The sequence below is a fragment of the Eufriesea mexicana genome, unplaced genomic scaffold, assembly GCF_001483705.2.
Source record: "Eufriesea mexicana isolate 0111107269 unplaced genomic scaffold, ASM148370v2 scaffold474474897, whole genome shotgun sequence".
NCBI classification, from domain to species: domain Eukaryota; kingdom Metazoa; phylum Arthropoda; class Insecta; order Hymenoptera; family Apidae; genus Eufriesea; species Eufriesea mexicana.
In genome coordinates, this window is record NW_016907931.1 from 401,782 (window position 1) to 425,600 (window position 23,819).

Sequence of the window (23,819 nt, forward strand, 5' to 3'; positions counted from 1 at the left end):
GCTGCAGGGGCTGCGGATGTGTACGAGGGTGAACCGTAACGAGCAAAGGCTCGACTACGAAACGCTACAAATTGAATTTCAACGGCATCGTACCGGCTGATTCGAACGATCGCGCAACCAGGGGTCCAGTCGGTATCCAAGAGGAGAGGAGAGACGGTCCATTATCGGTCAGAAGGAGAGACCGTTAAATCATTGGCACGGCAGCGGCAATTCCGGTTCTCGCGGTTCATTAGAGCGACGCGGATATATATCGGTGGGGGTACGCAGAGGCGGTTCGTTGCCGACGACAACGGCGGCGTCGTCGCGGGACAATCAGATTACCGTAATGTTCGAGTCGTAAGAAGATTTTCTGCTTCCGCGCCGTTGACTTAATCCCCGTTTCTTCTTACTCCGTGCCAAGCAATCGCTCGTATTTGCTTGTGACCGTAAACGAATTCGACGTGTCTCGCCCCCCTGTGACGGGGGTGCGTCGTCCGCGGCTGAGTTTCCAACTCTGGGTTCTAGCTACGTAGGAGTTATTCGGCTATGCTTTAGAGGCATACAGCTTCTCGGTAAACAGCTTCTGAAACGTTGCTTCGACGTTGCACGCCGAATCGAGATTTGCCGAGTGACGAGAGGTCCCCGGGAAGGACTATCGCCAAGATCGCACGGGGTTATTTCCGGTCCAGAAAGTTGCTCTCTCGTTCACGATATTCACCGGCGTAATCCCTCGTTCGTTATTCGAGTAACTACGTTTCGTAGTCCTCGTCCTTATCGCGCGAGCAAGGAAAATGAGATAGATGGATGTAACGAACGTCGGGGTATACCTCGAACGAAGGCACAATGGAGAAAACGACACCGTAGATCGCGAACCGATATCCGTGTTCTCCGTTCTAACAAACTATTTCCAATTATTCCAGGTTGGAGCAGAACGAGCAGAGGCATTCTCGTTTTCCCGTGTTCCAAACCATGGCCACGGGACCGTGTAGAATTTCGGCAGCGGAGGTCAAAGCGGTTCGAACGACGTAGACGAGAAATTCCCGCGAAGATGAAATTTCGGCTTAGAATTTAAAACGGTTCGTTAGTAGACCGTCCGGCTTCCGGTGGATCTGCATGCGAGCCACGATTGCGAACTTCGCCACGGCTATATGCTCGCGCGTCTGTAAACACGGTTCATGCAGCCGTGTAATGCCCGACGATAGGCAGTCGGCCATGTCAAAGGAATTTTCCTGATCGAAAGTCTTTTGCTGGAAGCCCAGTTTCCTCGATCGTGCCAGCGCAAAACTGATTGCGAACGATGGGGGACGCCACTCGTTCGGTATTACGTCCACGGTAAAAGCGGAAGTCTAATAAGCCGCATGTCCGAAACGCAAATAGCTTTGCCCACGGCAACCGGGTTCGGCGAAGATTTTAAAGCTAGGCTACCGACTTGCCTAGCCAGGATGATATCTTAATAGCGTCGGTGAAGACCCTTCATAATCCTGCGCGCTGCTTCAGCTTGATGGCAGCGTTATCTGAACCGCGGACTAACGACGGAGTAACGTTGTATACGCGGTAGGAACGTTAGTGCCAGACTTGGAAATGTTTCCAACAGACTCCATCTACGAGGTATTCCAATTTTTATTCGTTCCGTAACCCAATGCGAATAATACCGTATAAATCGAAGTGCCTGGAATTACGAGATCTCGGATGGAGGTAGATTCGGTAGAAATATGGAAAGTACGAGAAGTTTGCATTACTCGGAATTAACGGAAAATTTATCGCTATTTGGTCTTGCTTCCTCGCGATGTTCCTTCACGGAGAAGTCGCGAGTAAGTTCCTCAGACGGTTGCTTTCTGGTCCTTATCTGCTACCGAGGAACAATAAGGAGGAGGTGAAAATCACTTGCAAGAAGTAAGCTGCAGCTTGAGAGAAAGGAGTTACCAACGTTGCTTCCCTCTCTGAATCCTCTGTCGTCGAATGCAAATTGTGGTCTCCGGTGCTATATTATTATCTTTTTACGTAACTCGGGAGGAAATGCTCTTTTCTAACAAACAGCAATTGGACGCGACGTGCTCTTAAACCACATTACCGTTCCCAATTCCCAGAGAAAATATCCCGTCAAATGAACAAAAGAACTTCCTCGCTATTCCACTTTCTATCAGCCCAGGTGCTTTTCCAATGCTCTTCGAGCAACCGCCCTCTTCCTGCGTCTCGGGAAAAAGTGATTGGAGTTACATCGGAAGAGCGAGTTCTTTCGAATTAAAGGGAGCAGCAGCGGTTTCTTTCAGCGTCCTCCATCGCGAATATCGCGTTACCATCTTCGATCATTTCGATTCCGTGGCACTCCGGGTGAAAACATTTCGGTCGCAGTGGTCGAACCAGGTTTCGACGTTCCGCCAGTCGCGTAGCGAGATCTCGTCTCTTCCGCGTAATCACCGAACTACTTCCTGCCGTTGAATTTTGTATTTCCGTTGCAAATACGGGGCACCGGAGCCGGAAGAAAGCATCGACTGAGAAAACACAGTCAAAGGAATCACCTCGGCGCGGCGCTTGAAAAGACTCGGCGTCCTACGAGCCACTTCTCTCTACACCGCGGCAAACTTACGAGCCGTCGACCAAAACGCGAAAAATCTGCCGAGGACCGGCTACAAATAAACTCTCTGATTCGTTTCTCCTTCGTTTTTCTGTCTTACTTTCCTTTTCCTCCCCTTTTTCCCCCTTTTTCCTTTCCTTTCCTTTCGCGAGGTAAACCTGCTCACCGTGAGCCAGCTGTTCCTTCCTCGGGTCGTCGAGAAACCGGGTTTCCAACGGAGAGTTCCGAGGACCGCGTTTCCTCGGAGATACACAGTTTTCATAAATACTCGACGAACCAGTTCCGAGCGAGTTAAGTCCATCTGCATCGTTGCGAAGGAAATCGACGTTATGTTTCCGAGGCTTTTAAGGAGAAATTTTAATCCCCGATTGGACGAGCGAGGGACGCGTTGCGAGACTGCCGGAGGTAAGAAGGTTTTAGATTCTGCCCGCAGATTTACTCGCAACGAGTAAATTTACATGCGAATGGCGAGAACCTCTTTACCGGAGTTCTTTCTATGCCAGAGAATTTCGTTTGATTTTCCTTTTATATAAACACGGACCGGTCTCGATGCGCAAAAGCACGACGAGTTAATCGCAAGGCGGAAATGCTCGAGCTGGTCTTCTCCCCGCGGACAATTTTCCAAAGATTCGCTTAGGATTCATCAATTATTACGAACACGAACCAGAATCCAAGTACTATCTTCATCTCTGTTACGGTCTCGGTACTTCTCTCGATTTTCCAACGGGATTCTCCCCCTTCGTCGTTCTTTTTCCGCAGGATAGTCGAAGAAAGTAACGCGATACGACGATAGGAGAATTTATTGGAATCTAATTAAATTTAATTATCCGTGAAACGTATGACGATCGTAGTCTCTACACACTTCTGTTTCCCAAAAGCACGAAACGTGCAGGAGATATTCGAACGAGTGCTCTGCGCGTCCATGACGCTCAGACAGGGAATCCAAAATGGCCGTCGATAATGCTGCACGCGTTTTCGATGAAAGTCGTTGAGAGGGTACCATCGTAACGAGTTCCTCCAGCAGAGCACGCAGCTTTGCAAATATTTTTCCGTCGGAACTTTGCGAAAACGAGGTGCTATGGTAGAATAAAAATAGCTCTTCAAATTGTTGGTTAAGCGCGAAGCGTTTCCACGAAGCGATTCGAGGAATTCGCAGTGTCGTTGCCGTGATATGGAGGCTGGTGATGTCTAACGCACGGCTAGAATTCAATTTCGTCGCACGATGCGTTTAGACTATAATTGAAATTCTTACTCTGACGCAGTAATTCGTGCGCTCTTTGTGCCGTGACACCGCTCCGATCTCTTTGATCGACGTTCTTCAAAGTCGGACCACGCAACCGGAAATCATCATTTATTGGTTCACGCTGCTCTGTGGGAAGCGGCCAGAGAGCGGGCAGATTAGAAATTTTTCTCTTTCCCCGAACGCTTTGTAACCGAGACCGAGCTTCGCTAGAGCAACCTGATTGACCATGGAACAATACCGTGCACCCCGCTGTCTCTCTTTCTCTCTCCGGAGAGCTTTTTCATTCTTGGAATTTCGTGCGAGTGCTCTTCTTTTAAAGAGTTTATTTCAAATTACCCTAGACTGGTACCGTTATTTTTAAAAGAGTATTCCATCGATCGTGCTGCGAACAGCACGCTACCCTCACTGCATTATTCGTTCCTGCTTCGACACTTTTTGCCCTTCGTGACCGTTTTTCCCGGCGTAGGTACTTTATCGAATTTTACACCGAAGTGTCTGTATTCTAAATTCCAATAAAGCGATATCAAAATAGACCGATGTGATGCTAATAAAAATTCGTCGATCCAATCGCGATAGCGACTTTAACCTCTTCGGGGTCACTGACACACGTACGTGTACATGCAGTTTTGTGAAAGTTATAATTGTGCGGCATCATTCTCACCCTCGCTGATAAATGGATTCCCACTTGAAGGAATAAGTCCTCGGTAAAAATCCTACGATTGCTATATATAGAATTTCCAAACTTTCTAATAGTATCCTCGTCTAAAGCAGGGGCCTGCTAGGTAGCTTTACGGTTGACCCCACTGGCAGGCCCAGGACGAAACGCAACCCTTCCTTTTCCCTTCGTCCCTTCTAGCACCACCGCCAGGATACCTGTGACTAGCTGACTAGCAACCACGAGGATGGACCCCTCCAAATAATTATTATAAGAGAAAAAGAAATTAGAATCAGTTGGAGTACTATTTATCCTAGAATTTCTCGATAATGAAAAAAGAAAATCCGATCCAATATCACCGGTAATAGCGATTTATTCTGCTTCAGCAGAATTAATCCTTGCTTTGAAAATATTCCAACGTTAATCCAAAAGATGTTGGTCCTTGGATTGAATTAATTCGTCTTACGTACGAAACGCGGGAGGAACATTCGCTACACGTTTTGACGCGCCAAAAAGCAAACTATGTCTGCCGGTGCAGAAAAAACAATTTCACGATGACTGTGAACACGGAATCCGGGCGAGCGAAGCGATCGGAACGTTACACGCGATGATAAATGGCTCGATAAATGTTGCAAAGGAAAATAAATATTTTTTATCCCCGGTTGCGTATACTTTATCGAAATACCGTGTTAATTTTCAACGTTCGCAGTCACCACAGCGGCGTGTTCCACCGATAAGCATAAAGTCCTCGTTACCGTCCTCTCCTGGCCCGACGAGCGCTGTTTCCCGGCCATGTTTCAAATTTAAAACATCCTGTTTCGGTTTCACCGTCCACGGTAAAGCAATGTCAATGTTCAGTTTTCCCCGTCGGCGATCCGATGTTTCGTCCAGCAGATTTATTTGCACGCGATCGGTTGCACTTTTGGCTTCCATTCGGCTGGGGGAAGGGAAAAAAGAAATACGAAACCGTGAAATAAAAAAGGAAGGATAGAAATAAAATGGAAGAGCCGACCGGACCATCCTGCCGTTTGCATTAAAAATCGTATTCAGGCCGTCATATTAATTCCGTTTGCGTTCCACTTGCGCGTCGGATCCTCGTCGACTTTTCGAACTTGAAACAATAGCCCGAGAGGCGATTGAAATATCGCTGGGTGGCAAAGAGGTCGAGCCGGGGCGGAAATATCGAAAGGGCGAAGCCGACAAATTCGCGTGGCAATGATCCCAGAGTACGCATTCGCACAGGTCGATACCGAGATCAACCCTGTGCGCGCTGCACGAACGGAGACAGGCCGGGAGAAATCTTAAGCTCCGAAGCTTAACTCGGATAGCATCGCCGTGGGCCATCGCGAAGGCTGAAGCGTGTTTTCTCCGAGTTAAAGGAATTCTTGTTTCGTTTCATCTGCATGCCTCGCGTTCAGATTTTTCCGTGGAAATGTAACTCCGCGCGGAACCGTAGAAACGGGCAACGCGACTATCCGCAAGTTCGCGAGAGTTCTTCGGGTAACTTGGCGAACATTTCACCGCGTGTCTCGAAGCACGAGGCTGAAACTAAAAATCCCAACCCCGGATCGCGTAATTGCACCACGTAAAAGTGCCCCGTCGACCAATCCGTTCGAAAGCCCCGCACCTTTTTCGTAGACCTAAGCTAACAAGGGTTTACGACACGTCGATCACCGTGGAAAGACGGGAGAAGAAGCTCGCTCGGGGATGTTCGAATTTTAATTAGGATTCGAACTTTCCGATACGAACGCTTTAATTACGCGGGAAACTTGGTTGGCGTGGAAACCAGGCACGAGGTCACGTCTCGTTCGTAAACCGGGCGGTTTGCGAAGTCTTAGCACCGCACACGTCGCTGATTTTCGGGGAAGCTCGTTTCCTTCAACGTTTCCATCCGCGCTGCAACTTTCGCTTAATATCCTTAACAGCCTCCTACGTCTTTCTCCGCGCGGAGACGCGTCGATCGGTCTTGGTTCGCGAGTCTCGCAGATTCGAGTCGAGGGAACGTGCGCGAACGGGGGTGAGAATATTCCTCGGAATAGGTGTTTCGCGAGACACGTTCCCGAGAAAAATATCACGGCAAACGCCAGCGGAACAGCGAGGACATTGACGAGGAAAATATCACGACGAAGAAATATTCGCGAGCGGGAGATATTGGGCGACGGGTTTGCAACGTTTTATTCAACGTCGGACGTGGTGAAAGTCTCGTTAAGTCGAGAGCACGGCGTCGCTTTCAGCCACTTTCCACGGGTAACTTTCCGTTTATTAAGAAAAATTCGGCAACTTCTCCATCTTTTGTTCCAACTTCCACGAACGCGAGAGAGACGACTCAGCTACGAAACGAACATCCGTTTTTCCACCGAGGAGCCTGTTCCATCTTCGTTCCCTCTCCAGCACCTATTCTTTCCGATTTTTCCTTCCAAATACCCCCTATTCCTCATCCTCCAGTTCCTCGTAGAAGAATGAAATTCGATATTAATCGCGATATCGTGGGAATGGTGAGAGTGGCGTAATTGGGGTATAAGGTCACCGTCTGTGACAGTATCTTTTGCGTAGGTATGACTGTCGAGTGCATGGGAACATTATCGCGCAAGTCTGGTGAGTCAACTCGCGGAAATTTGGACCCGACCACCCAACTGTGATGAACGATGAATTTCGAGGTTGCTGACTCATTGTCGGTACCGGAGAATTTAATCCCGAGAACGTAGAACCCCCGTCGAGTAGCTTCTCCGAAGAAGCCAAGGCAGCAGCCAAAAAGTAGGGGATCCAATCGATCAGCCAGATCGATCAGCGTGGATTTATCAGGAAGCCGCGGGGATTGCACGGGAGAGTGGCAATTGACACAGCCCGGAACTCGAGTGAAATTCGAGCGAGTCTATTTTCTAGAGCGAAGGAAGCGATTAGTCGACGAGCCGGAGAAAAGGGAAACTCGGAGTGGAGATTTTCGACGGTTCTCGCTCGCGCCTTGATGAGGATATTATTCCGAGAGTTTGTACGTACCTTGGACAAGGTGGTGGGGTGCGGATAAAGGTTGACGAGACAGCTCTGCCTCCTCAGCCGGTAGTCCCAGCGTGTTTCCAGATGCGGAATCTCCATGGTGTCGCAAATGCTCTGCACGTGAGAAGCCGTGTGCGCGCTTTGAGGCCCAAAAATCGCTGCCACCCCGTTTCGCAGCAAGTGGCACACTGAAATCAAACGTCATCCCGTTGTATACACCCGTTCCATATATCGTGCCGTTTGCTTCTTTCCACTCGCGTGGGTTATTTCGATTTCTGTCTAAAAGAACCTTGTCTTTGAAAAGGTCTGCGCAGGACGTTTGGGAAAAAGACTTTGTTACTCTTTTATCGCGAAAAAGGGCGTATCCGGGAATTATAAACGCGGAATAGAGATCTCTGAATTTAAAATCAAGCTTCTGTTATTTAATTATGGACGACGAATTAAGGATACTTTCAGGTTTAATAAGGAGAACCGGTGCGGAGACTTGAAACGGAATACGACTCTAAATACCGTATTTATATTAAATTATTACCTCCATGCTCTCTCCGTTTCATTAAATTTCTAAGATATCTGGTTCCTCATTTCCGAGTTGCAGCACTAAAGAAGAATAAACGTAACTTACTGAGGTAACCTACTAAGGTTGGGAAAGCAATCCTGCGAGGACTAATATATGAAATCGACGAACGTTTGCTCCGCGTCGGAGCATCGTTGGGGATGAAATCGCGAAATTTCGGATAATCTGGATACCCCAGTTCCAAAAATGCACCTTCAGCTCCTGAGAGATTGTCCTTTGCGTGGCGCAATGGCGGCGACGGCGGAATAAAATGAAAGCTATTCGCGATGATATCGCAGAATCATGCAGCAGAGAGCCTGGGCCACGGGAACGCATAACGTAACTGTCACTTGGACGCCATTATCGATTAATCACCCAAACTCCCCGAACTTTCGTCGTACAAACTTTCCCCTATATCCTGTTTCCCATCTTCCAATCGACTTATGGAATTGCCTCGGAGCATGGCGAACGAAGCATCGCGACGACTACCATGTCTCCTACCCGACTAGGTATATTTAGTCTAACTCGTTCCGGCTTTCGTTCCGCGAATAAACGTACCGTCTTCTCGTCGCGAGCAACTTTGACTGCAACCTGACCGAAACCAACCAAAGCTGACTCAAACCTACCCCAAACCTAGCCTAAACATAAATCCTACCCGAAGCCAAAACGAACCAAACCTAAACGTTACCTGGAACACAGCGAAAGCGAAATCACGACAAATCGTTTGGAACCTTGAAGACGGAAAAATAGGTTTCCCTTTTTTATCGGTCATGTTTCAATTTAGATAGTTTAATTACGTGTATCTATGACGGGGATTTCGCTGCATCGCAAGAGCTGTACCCTGTTAATTCGCGTCATAAATTTGTCACGTGGGCTTAACACCCAAAACCTATTATACGTCGCTGAATAATACCCATTGATATAGCGTTGATGTTATATAATTACGTAATTACGATGTCACATAATCAATACGCGACACACCGGCAGCAGCTACGATTTTAATTTTCTTCGTCGGTATTCTACTTTCCCAACACCAGCAAAGAATACGCCCCACGCCGGGGAAAGGTTGCAGCGTTAATTAACAAGGAATTAAGGTAATCACGTTAATGCGCGTCGTGCTAAATACGTTTCATAACGGCGCCGTGTTACACCGGCTACGAGAAGGCAGATTATCGAATGCCAGTCACTCGTAATTAGTCGTGACGGATAATATTTTGTAATTGGATTCGTCTCTCGTTAAAGGCGACCCTTTCCATTTGTATCTATTTCCTCTCGTCTCCTGTCTTTTTTCCCCATATTTTTGTCCCCCTCTGATTAAATCTCGTAACGTCGCGTTTTCTTAGCGAAACCCCCCTTTAATTTTTCCGATTCGCCGAACGCGTTAATCTCAAAGAATTTTGTCAACGGTTTCTTTGCCATCGTCTTGATTAATTAACACGCAAAGCTCGTTGAGTTCGCTCGCAGCTCCGTCTCTTATTCAACGCGAACTCTTCCAGCTGCTTTGAATGATTTAAAAGAGAAGCCCGGCGGAGGCTATGGTAATCCGCGATTAACCATAAACCAGTTGGCTGCGTTCACCTTTTTCGACCAAGATCGCGGATAAACGCGGGGTTAATGAAAGGATTACCGGTCAGGGGCGTAAATATTTCGCTAGTAACTCAGCTGTAATTCGGCTTAATTCGTGCAATCAATTCGTAAGTACGAAACGAACCGGCTCGTCGTGAAAGATGTAACGAAAGGCAACGTTGTAGCTCACAATAACAGAGAAATTACTGGAAAAATTCTAAAGACGCTTGAGACGTTTCCTCCTAGCTATTTAATATCCTCGCAATGCTTCCTCGAGCTTGATTTGTATAAAAGAAAATATATTTCCAATTAAAATATGCGAGAATGGAAAGGTACGCGTGCTTGACCTGTTCCTGGTCAATTATCGATACGCTTATTATTTCCCCGACGTTCCTCGCGAAAATATCAAATAACTCTCGTTCTTCTCGAGCAAACGCAAATTACCTTCGGCAAATATGTATCTGCTTTAACATTCGAGCGTTTTCTCCGGATCCTCTCGAATGCACGCAGAGCTACGCCTTGGGCGGGAGTTACTCGTCCACGATAATGTCGCGGAAGAAGATGATTCGGAAAATTATTCAGACAACACGTGGCGCAATGGAGAAGCGGATTCTACGGGGATGCACGGAAAACCGATGGCATAGGGACAAGACGAAGCGTGCAAACACACACCGCGTCACCGATAGAACGATCTTTATTCGTACCCTGTCTTTTGATCATTTATTCGGCGGAAACCCACCTAATGTCCCCTGCAGGCTAGATTTTATACCACAAAAGGATCGACCAAGGCTATCGTGGCTCCCCGTGGCACTTACCTACGTCCTCTCTCAATCGGAATCTCTATAATCGGTCCGCAAAGTCAGCTTCCGAGAGGGACAGGGCAGACCATAGAGGAAAGAGAGGAGTCTCAAAGTAATACCGGACAACGCTGGCGGCGTTTTAAGGTTGAGGTATGATACGCGCTATATTGAAATTCTAGATGCAATTTCATTGGACGGCCTGAGGCGGGACCACGAATCCATACACGCGGAAACATACAGAGATCCGGTGGATTTTTCGTATTAACCGAAAAAGGGGAACTCTCTCCGACGTCGACGCGTATAGGCCATGTTTATCACCGACCAGCGAAAATAGAGGTATCGACGAGCGACCGTGATTTTTGCGACAAGTAACGGGAAGTAACGAGAAATAACGAGAAATAACGAGAAATAACGAGAAATAACGAGAAATAACGAGAGTCGCTAACGAGAGTATACTCCTCGCTGGGAAATGCGCGGGGCAGTTCGTTAGCTCGCGGTGAATTTGTTCCTTTGCGGGGATAAACGCGGGAAATAAAGGGCACGGGGTGGGACGTGGTTCGAAGAGGAGAAAGAAAAATTAGGAAGACGGGACAAGAACCGGAAGGAAACTTTCGAAGAAACTTTCCTCGTTGGCGGAATATTCCTTTTTACTTAGCGACTGGTCGGTCGCTCGCGGTACCAAAGAGAAAACACATATTCGAAAGATAAGGTGCGAGGAAAAGGCGCCTCAGCATTCGCGAGATCGTCGTTCGCCCCTTGGAGCACGCGTGCCGAGGAAACGAATGCGATACTTTGATATATGTATTTTGCAACACATCCGCGGAAGAAATACGATGCACCTCGCACACGGCAGCCAGACCACGTATTTCCTGCTTGGATCCAGTTTGTATCATCCTGGCTTTGCGAGTTGATAGGATTATCGCTTGCTAATGTATCAAAGCCAGTTGGCAAGCTATGCGCAGCCTGAGGAACACCTACCGCCGCTTTTGTCCCTCGATCAAACCGAAGTTCAACTGCCTTTATCGCCTCGGGTTTCCCTTCAAACGTCCAACGCGGAGCTGGTAATCATGGTCAATCGCGTCGCCTTGACGGGCTTGTTTGCAAAAATTCCCAAATACCTCGCCTTTCAATCGCGGACGGGAATAGGTAGGAAATTTCCACGAGAATATCGTGGATAACGAGAAGAACTTCATTTCCCAAACATATTCCCGTAAGCGTGGTTCCCGAGCGAGAAATCGAAGACCCGGATGCGTCTGTTTCGTCGAATAAACATGGCCGTGTCGAATAATAATTTTAATATGCAATCCGGCAGGAGCGACGTTCGCGAAAAGAATACAGTGTCCGCAAAACCGACGGCGAAATTATTACTTGGCCGTATTATTCGAGCGCAGAAGGGACTGGGAAAGATACAATCCTTTTACCGGAAACGATATATGTCTTTATTCTCCGGAGGCTTCTCTCTGTCGGATCCATTCGAGTGTTTCACTATGTCTGCTGCCGGTCGACTCGCAGTTCCACCCGGTTTCCCGTGCCGTCCGTTCTTCCTCCGTATTCCGCCCTTATTCAAGATTAGGCCGTCTGCGTACGTGTGTGTACCAACTTACTCGGGAGCTGCACGATTCCCTCTCCGTTTGCCGCTTTATCCTGCGGATTTTTGTCTTCGCCGTGGATCCTCCGTTTTTCGCCCTTAAACCAGTAGTCCTTAATTCTTATTCACCGCGCGACGGCCGCGCTTTGTACGTTTCCCTCGCTCGCGTTCCACGGGGTTCCATGGAATTTCGTCGGCCCGTCGCATCGTCTGCGGTTCGATGGCCCGGCTGAGGCACGACGCCACTCTTTCTCGGATTTCTATCGCGACAGCCACCGGCTTCTTTATCCACGAGTTCTTTATCGATGGGTCCCCTTTATCGATGGATCGATACTTCGCCGCGGCGGCGCCTCGCGTTTATAAAACCCTTTAAATATCCGTAACGTAATAGTCAACGATACGACCACGGAAACACCATCGCTTCCGGCCACTGGATATCGCTGCGGTTAATAGGGTAGTCTATTTTACGAGAGGACAGAGCGAGGAGGAGAAGGAGCCACGGAGTGAAATAGGGACGCTAGGGCGAAAGAGTCGTGGTTTTAGACATTTATAGCTTCTGCGCTATTGACTCCTGATCGGTGGCTAGGTCGGCAAACTCGCGATCCCGTGCCATCCGGTGCACCGTGCCTTTAATCCTTTGACTGCCATCACGTGTTTCGTCCAGGACGCCATGGGAGTATTTTTATTAATCGAAGCATATAAGCGATCACCAATGACCAACGTGACGTCACAGAAAGAACCGTGGCGGTCAAAGCGTTAAAACTCGCCTGGTTGTTGCTACGGGACAATAGCGGACGTACCCGTGAAGGATTTATCAATCGCGACGGTTAATCCGGACGTTAATCCAAGCGATTTTATCCGAGACGTGATGGTCCCCCCACAGGGTTACGACGATAGTCTGGTGGTTCCTACGGTTGGTATCCCCCTCAGTCAGTGTGCTATGATAGGTAGCAGGTAGGAGGACGCAAGGAAGGAGGAGCTTTTGGTCCTGGGCCTGCTAGTGAACTCGTCGGTAAGGCTTCCTAGCAAGCCCTGTCTTAGACGGGGGATAGTTAGGTAACGTTGGAACTTGTATTTATGAGAGTTCGAGGATTCACCGAGGACTCTGTGGCAAGTCCTCGAACATCTTTCGACTAAGAATCCATCTATTGCCGCTACAGAGATAAAGAAGTTCCCCGTATCTCGATCCGATGGAACGAGTATCATCGTGACTTTCGATTCGCGGGAAACGCAAACTGGACCCGTGGACGCAGGTGTGACTCCGTGTTGGCCGCAACATCCGTGGCCCCGAAACGTATATGCGCGATGCGGTTTATGGAAATTTACACGTAAAACCGCGGTAATTTTGTAGCACACAGCAGGGCACGGGGGTCGGTGTGGGAGTGGACTGTCGCTAAGCGAGGACTTCCGGCTATCGCCGTGAAGTTTCGGCCACGCCAACGCTATTCCCGCTGGCCATTTACCGACCGACGAGTAAATTCTGATTAAATAATAGCAATTAGCAGCGGCGGCGGGGCGATTAGATCGCTTCAGATTTAATACGGCGCATAATTAATCGCGCGGTGTAACATCGCCAAATTGAATTACGACTAATTCGCTGTGTTACGCGTGTAAAATGGCTTCCGTCCACGAGCAGTCGCGTTAGCGTGGTTTCAGATCCTGTTCCAGATGCTGCGGCTCAATTTTCTTCCTCGATGATCCATCACGCGAGACGTTAAGTTTACGCGTTCTTCCGTATCCGTGCGACGATTTACAGTCGCAAACTCTTTCCTCGCGTCCATTTCCGTAAAAGACAACCCCGATCCATCGAGTTGCCTGGCAAAGCTAGAACACGCGTGTTCCTCTTCGACTCGAGGAACACGGACAGCGGAGTACGAGACAGTTTGTCAAAGTTTATCGGGGAAAATGAGCGTTAACCGTCAGTTTCGTACGACCAGTGGGGAAGATCGTAAGCGCATGACCGCTGTTTAGGTCAACGTCCGATCTCCCGGCGAGTTTATCGCGCGAATAAAATTTCCCCGTGAAACGAAAATTACGAGCGCTCGATCTGCAAAGAAATATCTCATAAATGATGCAATTTCCGCGTCACGTCCGACAAATATCATCGCCCGGGGATTAAGCGATCGCGTTGCCGCCTATTACCGCCAGGAGCTCGTTCTCAATTTTCTGAAACGCAGAATCGCCCCGATACACGGAGGACAGTGAACGTCGATATCTTATCGAGCCGGGCTCTCGTAGGAAAAATTACACCTCGGGACGGAATGCGCTTCAAGCCCCCGTACCGAGGCAACGAAAACGATATCTTTCCGCACGCTCGAATAAATACACTAACCGGAATAAATTCAATTCTGTTCCGTTTTGCCGTTCACTGTAACTGGCTCCATCCAATTCCCGCGTCTCCGTATCTAAGACCTATTTACGTTGAAAAACCCGACCATTCCCGGCTATCCCTTTTCGCGACCTCAATCCAACCAGAATCGATCAACTGGGTCCCCGTCGTCGTCGTCGTCGATGCAACCGACGTCGTGAAATCGTCTTCATTTATCCACGAAACACTGGATTATGCTAATTTCACCAGCGAGATGAACGACAGTTGGAACGATACGCGTTTCGTCTACGAGAGAATAGAGTCGAGAACGAACGGAAAGGGAACACTGTCAACGAGTGTCAAACAGTCTCGAGAACGTGTTTAATCTCTTCGCGATGAGCACCAAATTATCCTTTAATCTTCCTTATGCCGTGCTCCACGAGCAACTGACTATTGTGCCTCGGAACGTGCTGAATTGTTTCTCTCTGTCGGGGAGACTCAACTTTGACGTTGTTCCTCAGCTGGAATATTAATTTCTGAAGTCCGAGGAGACTGCGAACCTGGAAAGGGATTCGAAAATTTCCTTGCAGACTTCTGTTTAGACGACGGGGACCGATGTCGAGCAACGACGACCCTTTCCTTTGTTTCCCTTTCTTCGCTTTCCTTCCCTTTGCTTCTCTTTCCTTTCCTTTCCTTTCGTTTGTACAGGCGAACGGCTTCGTTAAGCGATTCGCGTTTGACGTGGATTCTTCCAACGACCCGAGACGTTGCACGACCTCTCGTCACGGCCACGGATCGAATCGATACTCGCGAACGACGCGTCCTTTCTTAAATGAAGCGGCCATTGTCGCGCGAGGACGTGCTTTATCTACTGTCGAGAGATCCCCGATAGGACAGACGCGTCGATGAAAAATCGAAGGCAGAGCGGCCGTGGAGACCTTGAAGATGAAACTAATTTCCTCTCCGGATGCTGCATCGAATCGATGTCCCGCGGAACATTGCATCGCGTGCAAGATCTGCGCGAGGTAACCGTGTCCCGAAAGTATGACAGTCTGAAGGCTCTGACGTTTCGCGAGGCTGCGGAGTGATTCCCCTGTCGCTGTGCGGAAGAAACGACGCGGCGTGGAGCTAAAATTTCTCGTTTCTTTTGATTTCTGTAATGCACGGGGATATCTTGCCACAGCAGAGCGTGACTAAGCCATCCGGCTGATGACCATTTTTCCTCACCGTGTATCCAGTACCAGGGGCTGCGAATTCAACGATAACGTCGTTCTCAGCAGGTGTCACGTACGATACTGCCAGGGCAATGTCTACGCATGCGTGGATGCATTCGTGACCGGTTTTCGTCGAGAAATGTAACGCTAGGATTACAGCCGGGCGCTAAACTTTGACTTTTGAAATATCGGTTTTCTAGGAGCTGTAATTTCGTTAAAAAAAAATCGCACGAAAATCCATTTCAGTTTGTTTTAAAGAGCCAAGCTTCTACTTTCGTATCCTTAAACAGAGTTTAAGAGAAAAATTTTTCTTTATCACACGAGGAGAAAAAATGAAGGTATCTTTTTCTATCTTTACCGAACAATTTTACAAATTCAAACAACTCTCCGGAACTTGAAAAATTTTTTTCGCGAATAATTTTGAAGCGTGTTTATAGATGAAAATATGCTCTTTCCAACGACTGTTAAATAATTCATGTACGATTTTTTCTCGCTATTTTATCCAACTTTTCTGTCAGTCTAGGTGGACTATCGCACGATTTCTTTTGATGACGTTACTGCTACTCGAAGATCTACAATTTTTCAGTAAAAATTTAAATATCCTTTGATTCTGCGATTAAGTGTGTTAATTAAAAACGAAGGTGGCGTTTTTTAGTCTCATTTTAATGTATCGTTTATCCCGCGATATCGTACCTTCCATCGTGTTTCTTTTCCCTCTTTTTCTCTTTTGATATTGATTTTGACCCGCAGCAGAAACGTAGCACATATTACCTACTTTACACCTAATCACTGAAACGACGAGATCGCGAAAATTCCCGCTGCTTTTACTCCAAATTGAAAAATACGTTTGAAAGTGTCCCCGAAGCATGTTTCCAGCAATCCGTGTTTGGCGAGCAAACTGGAAATTTTCCGGTACTAATGAACAATTATCACGTTTCCAGCCGAATCAAGGGTTGAAGAGTGTTTGACAAGGGTTTAGCCAGACATTCTAAAAACCGTGAGCGGCGCACTCCGCGAGCGTGGGAAGAACGGCACGCTTTAAAAATCGCGGCGCATTTACGAATGCGGATACACGTACGTACCCTTTCCTTTTTTTCCCCACCACTCTGCTTGCGCGTGTTCATTAAGATTTAAACGCGTGCATTGCACGGCCCGAAAGCCCGGAATTATCCGTGCTTTTTCAGAAACTTCAGCAACGCGATAGAACGCGCCGCGCTTTGTAACGAGATAATCGGCCAAACACGCGCGAATTTTACAAGCACTATTCCTTGGGAACTGGAACAAGAGTGGAAGTTATACGGCGTTAATAGACGATTATTCCAAGAACGGGAAGGGGGAATAGTACGGGGTCTTAAAAGCTTCTAATTAAAAGCTGCTAATTAGAGCCCCACGGTATCGTTGGGACGAAAAGAAAAAGTAGAAGCTTATAAACTGAAACAGAACGAGTAATTGCACTCGCGCGCATTTTCTCGCCCCCGTAGCCGAGCAACCATAACGCCGTTTCGATATCACGCGGAGGGGAAATATCAGAATTCACGAGCCGAGGTGACAGCGGCACGGGTGATCTTACTTATCAGGATATCGAGAGGAAATTCTTTCGTCTAGGCAATTCGTGCGTCATAGCGACGCGAAAATGCACGACGATTTTCTCGGAAGCGATTCGAGGGGGTTGAAGAGAGCGAAAGGGAACAGCGAAGAAGGAAAGAGAGACGGGAGAACCGCGACGTTCTATTTTCCGTATAAATTCAACGACGTAAAGGGAAACGTCGTGTGCAAGAAACACACGCCGCTTTCACAAAGAAAACACGCCTACGGCTAAATAGTATTACGATGACTAAACTTCGTTTCGTTTCCATATCGCTTACTTCGTCAGGATTGCCTCGTGAACAAGTTCCCGGCCGTTTCCACGCTGTCTTATCGCGGAAACAATTTAATTCTTATCTGGCCGTTCCATTACAAAGGTTGCAAGTTGTTCCAAGGCCGGTTACCACCGATGTCTCCTCGGCGACTCCATCGGTTCCGTCCATTTTGGATAACCCGATACTAACTCCCAACCGTGTCATCGCCGCTTCTGCGACCCTCTGCGATTCCTTTCTGCTTAATCCGATTCGTGATTACTTCGAATTCCCCATTACGCGAATATTTATACCCATTTACGTCCGCAGGAAAGGTGTTCGAGAAAGATACGCCTCAGAAGAAAATCGATACGATATTATTTCGCAAATTTATACGTTCGTAGAAACGAAACGCGAGTCCGAAGAGTCTCGAGGATTACGCGTTACACTGGCTAAATGCGAGTGGGTATTATAGGTAATTTTGTTATTTGCGTGTTTGGATATCGAGAATTATATAGCAGTTCGCGTTAGGTCGGGAACCAGTCCGAATTAAGCTGGTCTGTAAATTTTGAGTTCGGTTTAGTGTCAAGGGACGACGTAATATGCGAGTATCGTCTTAGACTCGAGTAAGTTACATTGCAAATGCGGAGTAAAGTATAGACGTACGAGATCGAGCCGCGATTTCGAACTGTGCAAACGTTTCGACGTGAGAAATAAGTCGCAAATACGAATAAACCGTAACGTTGCTCCCATTATTTTTCATCGTAGCTTGAAACATGAATAGCGGTATATGCAAAGCGTTACAAGTTACGTTACACGCATAACGTAACCCTGATTGAGAGAAAGCAACCTAAACTCCAAAGACGTGATTCGATGAAAAACGATGAGACGAAAATTTGATAAATCAGGTTGAGAAACTCTGTTTCCTGCAAAAATTATATTTAACGCTAGATTTACGGAACCCGCCAATTTGACGGAAGGGTTGCTCCAATTATACGATGATAATAGATTTAGTTAACTTATATTAAGACTGCTAATATAATATATAATTGTTTTTAAATTAAACTAATCGTGAAAAAAAGGCACGTGGTTTCCTTTACCTGTCAATTTGACAGATGTCCTTAGGAATAGGTATACAGATAGCGCCCGTAAACCTAGTGTTAAAGAATATGACGTATCCGTGGATCTAATGGATCTCTGTTGAAAAATTGGTCACGATGATCAAGGTTTACAACGAGTCGCTAAAACTGCACGAACGTCCCAAAAAATCGTCTAGAATATTCTCAGCAGACGTTTTATATCCTATACCCTCCATTCTCTCTAATCTAATCTTGGTGTTGCGCGTTTTGCCACCCAGGCCCACCCACCGGCATAGGCCGACGCTGGACTCGCCTTTAACTCCTGTATTTGGGGGGTCACTACACCCGCGGAACACGTACTCGACGATGGTAAATTTTCTCCAAGTGGTCACCGTAAACCTTAGGCCGTCTGCAGGCCCGCTTACCGTAGACCAGCAGACACTCAAAAATGGCTTCACCCTCGCATTCCTTTGACAACAAACGATAGCGCCCTGCGAAGATAGTCGGCCCCGAACCCGTTCTCCTCGCTTTATCGAATAAAAAATTATTGCATGCGATCTCCAGCAGACCCATACGAGGGTCCCATAAAATCTCCGAACGCCTTCCATTCGCCTAACCTCGAATCTTCCCCGGTCAGTTCGCCGGCTATCACGGGCCGTACTCACGGTAACCCAAGTACCTCGGAAGAATGTCATCTCGAGCCAAGGCAATTTGCATTCGAACGTGGTCACGAATTACAGACTCCATCGAATCGAGCGTATCGCTTCGCGAGAGATCGAAGTACATCGGTATTCGCGACCATAAACGGTCAGCTCCGAACTCGTGGCACGGCGTCGCGGTTAACGTTGCGTCTGCCAGTAAAGAGCCGAGGATGTACCACTTTTCGCGTAACGATCGGCCGACTCGCGACTACGCGACGGGAAGTCGCGTATCGGGTGGCAGGGAATCGCGAACGAGGTTGAAACGCGCGAAAAACGTCGCTATAAAAGCGGAAACGCGCGAAAACGCTCGTCCACGACGTTGCAACGTTATAAGTCGAGGATGGGACCGTTGGTACACTCTGATTTACGATGTCGTTCGGGAATCCGCTTTAGAATCGGTCGGCCAGTAAGAGCATTGCCATTTCGACGCTAAGAGGTCGGCGTACGCGGACTGCAATGAAAAGAGAATGACGTTTGAGAAGAGCGCGCGTATATCAGCTCGACCCACATATGAGAGTACATAATTCAGCGAGTGGGTCGGCCCACTCTCGGCCACTTCTGCTCGATCGACTCGTATCGAATTCCCAGCCCCGCCGCGTGCAAACTTCGAGCCCCCTTCGCCGATTTTCTTTCCATTTCGGCTGGAACTTTCGTTGGCCGAGAACCGGCTCCTCGGCCGAGTGAAACTTTGCGAATTATCCCGATGCGTTAACGCGAAAAGTCTCGAGCTCTCCGCGCTCTCTGCCGTAGATTTAATAAGATGGCCGGCTGCACCGGTTCGATTGCTCTGCACGCGAGCCTATCGCGAAATGGCTGCTGGATTTCTCGAGTGCGGGCTAGCTTTTCGGATTGCGAATTTCGCCGATACGATAAGCTAAACGTATCCAATGTATACGAGATATCGTTGAATCGCTTTCTAATTTCATCTACGTAATTTTGGTATTTTCTTCTCGCCGCGTGTACCAAATGGTTTCACGCGTCACGGTCAGCGGACGTAACGAGTGCGAGCAAGCGTTCGAATAACAAAGGTGGAAAAGGGAAATTCATGTAGCCCGCGCATCGTAATTCAAACGTGTAACCAGCTCGTGTAAAATACCATTAAAATAAACCACGCGGATTTGCCGCGAAAAACAGTAGCTTTAATTTAATCCGTTCGGGTCGGTAACCTGCGTTTTTTCCGGGCATCGTACATCGCAGTTTCCGAATTGCAGCCGTTTCCTTCAAACAGCTCTCCCTTTATTAAATTACCACGGCAGCGTTCCTTTAAGCCCGCTCACGGGTACGTACGTGGCTTTTCCACCACCTTCTCGCGCGCGTATTCGCGAACTCGGAACCAGCAACGTCGGTTAAAGCGCAACTATCTTTTTCCCCAGGTTGCAACTGGAAATAATTCGAACGTAACTGCCGCGAAACTACGGAGCAAACTGGAATTCGCAGAGAAAGAGAACAAAACGCGACGCCTTACGCAACCGAACCCGGTGGACCGTTAAAATGGAGAACGTCGAAGCTACCTACCACGATCCGTATCGCGATCGGTCGCAAACCACTCGCAGTCCATCCGAAACTTCTCTCCCTTTCCTGACTCACCCCATTGGCAAACAAGCTCGAGCGGTGGCGCGACACGCTCCGAGGGAGTTCCTGAAATAAAGACGGGGTCACCGAATTCGGGTGGTGGGTGAATCGGAGCGCGTGGCCCGTAATTCTGGCCGGAGCACGCGGTGGGGGTCACAATGACCGGAATGATAAGATTTTATTGGCGCGACGAGCGGCGAACCGTCCCGTTCAATGGCTTGCCGCGCTCGTTACGCATCGAGCTTCCGTATCCGCGACCGATCTCGGCCCGTCCACGACCGCTCGCAGCGCCGACTCCGTTCGCCTCGTCGTCGATGCAATTAGTATAAAATTCCCGTTAGCGGCAGCAGCAGACGGACAAATTCTCCGAGCGCGATTTCCAATAGCACGATCGGAACCGATAACATCGCTCGTTTCGCCGAGTCTCCACGCGACTGTTTCGAGGAGAGTGGGTGATTTCGACGGACGCGGGGATCCACGTTGCAAGGAACCCGATCCGCGATTACGAAGACCGGTTCCGTGGGTTCGCGTGGCGAGAGATCGAACGCGCTCGCGACAGTGGCGGGTGCTCGAAGAGCGACGAACAACGCGATTCTAAAGCCTGAAAAGCGGCCCAGAGGTTTGCAGAGGAGGAAGAGCAAAGAAACGGAAGCAGCAAGAGGGAGAGAGGAGGCCGGAGGCACGACTGGTAGGAAGCAGGAGTAACGAGCACTTGCGCCGTGCCGCTATTCTTAGGATAAAGTTCGTCTCCGACCGCCTCTTTATTTCCACTCGGCTGCTGGCTGTCTCGGATACGGTTTATCGTCGCTCCGCTGCGCCGCGCTCTCTTTGCAAATAGATGCCTAAACGCGCGCACCGCTGCTGTCGTAAACAGTTTCGACCTGCAGAGGGCCGTGCTCTCCGCGCTACCTGCACGGTTGAAAAGGTGCGATATTTGGAGAGTCGGCTCTCGAGGGTTGCATGTCGTGAACTTAAATCGAGCAAGGTGCACGGCTTGGAAGGAATAACCTTTGAAATTGCTGTTTTACGGCGCGTTGCAGCACGGAGGAGGCGAAGCTGCCGCGGCACAATGGGCTTTTGATTTTTCTCAAACGGGGTCTTCGCGGAGAAAATGAAGCGGCTCTCCTTCGGGTTCTCTACTCCACCGTATCGAATGTACTCGGGCTTATTTCGCGTAAAACTCGAGCAGGGGGCGGATAACCGTACATTTCCGACGCGTTTGCACGTATACAAAGTTGAAACGTATCCGGCGCCCGAATTCGGGACACGAGTCGCTGGAAATCGGCGCCCGACAAAGGCGTCGTCACGGTGTAATCCGTCGAATCTGTATTTATTACGTCGCGTCGAATTCGTCGTTGCCACGGTTAACGAGATAACCACGTTGACGCGCGAGCGACGCAGGAATCACGGGAACGAGGATCCTCGTAAATCGGCGATTAGATCGCGCGGGAAACGGAGGATAAGAAGCTTACGCGCGGAACTGCAAGTTTTCTAACGCCGGAAAAGGATCACGCTTGAATAAATCGAAATTACGAGTCGAAGCCGAACGTGTAGGCAAGTTGTAATACACGCGTTTCGAAAATTTCGAAAGAGCACGCGCGAGGTAAAATCGTAAGGACGCGCGACGGCGTCGCGAGGAGTACATTTCGCGGAAATGTCCGGAATAAGAGGTTTACTCGCGAGCCATATTACTCGAGTGAATATTCAAAATTAAATTTCCACTACCGCGAAGAAATTCCATCCTCGAGACGCGTTACCCTTGCTCGGGTTACATCGCTGAATTTCAATTTTCGCGCCAACTATATTGCGGTTTAATCCGCGTTCGTCTCGTATTCTCTCGAATACTCTGCGCTCCGCGGCCAGCTCTTCCGGGTTTTACGAGTAAATAAAATTCGGTAGTCGGCGAGATAACGAAGAATCGACGATCGAATCAGCGACGATAAATACGACGGCATCGGTTTAACGAAAATTCGTCGTCGATAAAGGAGTCGGCGGGGGTTGGCAAAGCGGGACGACCGTATCGGCGTTTTTCATAACCGTTAACCTCGCGATGTACCACGAAACGTTCTGGCCCACATTTCGCAACTCGTCAACGGTTAATAACGTATCGTTCGTTCGTCCTGCTGTCGGCCATTCGATAAATCAAGAGACTCCGAGCAGCGAAATAGCCGAGTACGCTCTTTCCCAGCTCGTGCAACGTCCAAGGAAATTGCCACGGTCGAACCTTATTTTTCGCAAACTTATTTCATCCGACGTGGCTGTAAACAGTGTACAAACGTTTAACGCGATCGTGATTTATTATTATGTGCGACTTTATGGTCGCTTTAGTCGCCACCAGAAATACTACCATTTCGGATATCGAGAGTGTACCATCTATTTATCACGATCGGCTTGGGTTAGGTAACGTCGAAATATGGGCTGCAGGGTACGTCGGAGGACGAACCTAAACGCGAACGAAACCGACGAATTTCTTATAGCCGCGTGTTATGCATAAATTATAGTTGCCGAAGGATTTAAAGCGAATCCGCGTGCACGCGAGGGTCGGTTTTAGGATGTGGGCTCGATTCAAATATTTACCAGCGAGTCAAAGCCGAGGCGTGTGTGCGCATGGAATTTACGCGGAGTCCGCGCCCCTCTCGCCGTCCCGCGAATGTTTGAATAATAATGGCGGTTATGCGGAGTATGCGAAGGAAGATGAAAATTAGCAACATCGAAACAGTCGGCAGCATCGAGTTTCCAATAAGCACGACCGCTATGCACCGGGCCTACCATTCGTTACAGCTCGCGCGTTACACCGTTGTTTTCTGCGCGAGCCCTCCGTTTGATAAACTGTGCTTCGTCCCGTAACGCCAGTGTATAAATTAATACAAATTTTGATAGATATCGCTCGCTCGCCGATAAATCCGAATCTATTTCGCGCGATACAATGGCGCGTCAAAAACATAAATCAGTTACACGAAGCGCGAGATCGTTTCTAAATTATACGCCTCCCCGCCGCCTCGTCCGCGCGATCGCAACGATAGACGCGTATTTCCGGCGGGGAATTAAGTTGCGCGAAATTGGCAAAAAGCGGGAGAAGACACGGGAATGGACGCCGGTGGAAAAAGGCAGCGGAGACAAGGCGCGTTCGCAAATGAGCAAGGGCGAAGAGGGAAAG

At 48.5% G+C, this 23,819-nt stretch overlaps 1 protein-coding gene across 4 annotated transcripts in view; it reads right to left on the reverse strand.

The window, feature by feature from the left end:
* Positions 1 to 23,819, reverse strand: part of KaiR1D (Kainate-type ionotropic glutamate receptor subunit 1D) — a 176,564-nt gene that overhangs the window by 110,208 nt on the left and 42,537 nt on the right. For all 4 annotated transcript variants that reach the window (XM_017897769.1, XM_017897759.1, XM_017897786.1 and 1 more), the window contains one exon: positions 7,450 to 7,634. In XM_017897769.1, the coding sequence (XP_017753258.1) occupies positions 7,450 to 7,634 (185 nt within the window). The remainder of the gene's footprint in view (positions 1 to 7,449; positions 7,635 to 23,819) is intronic.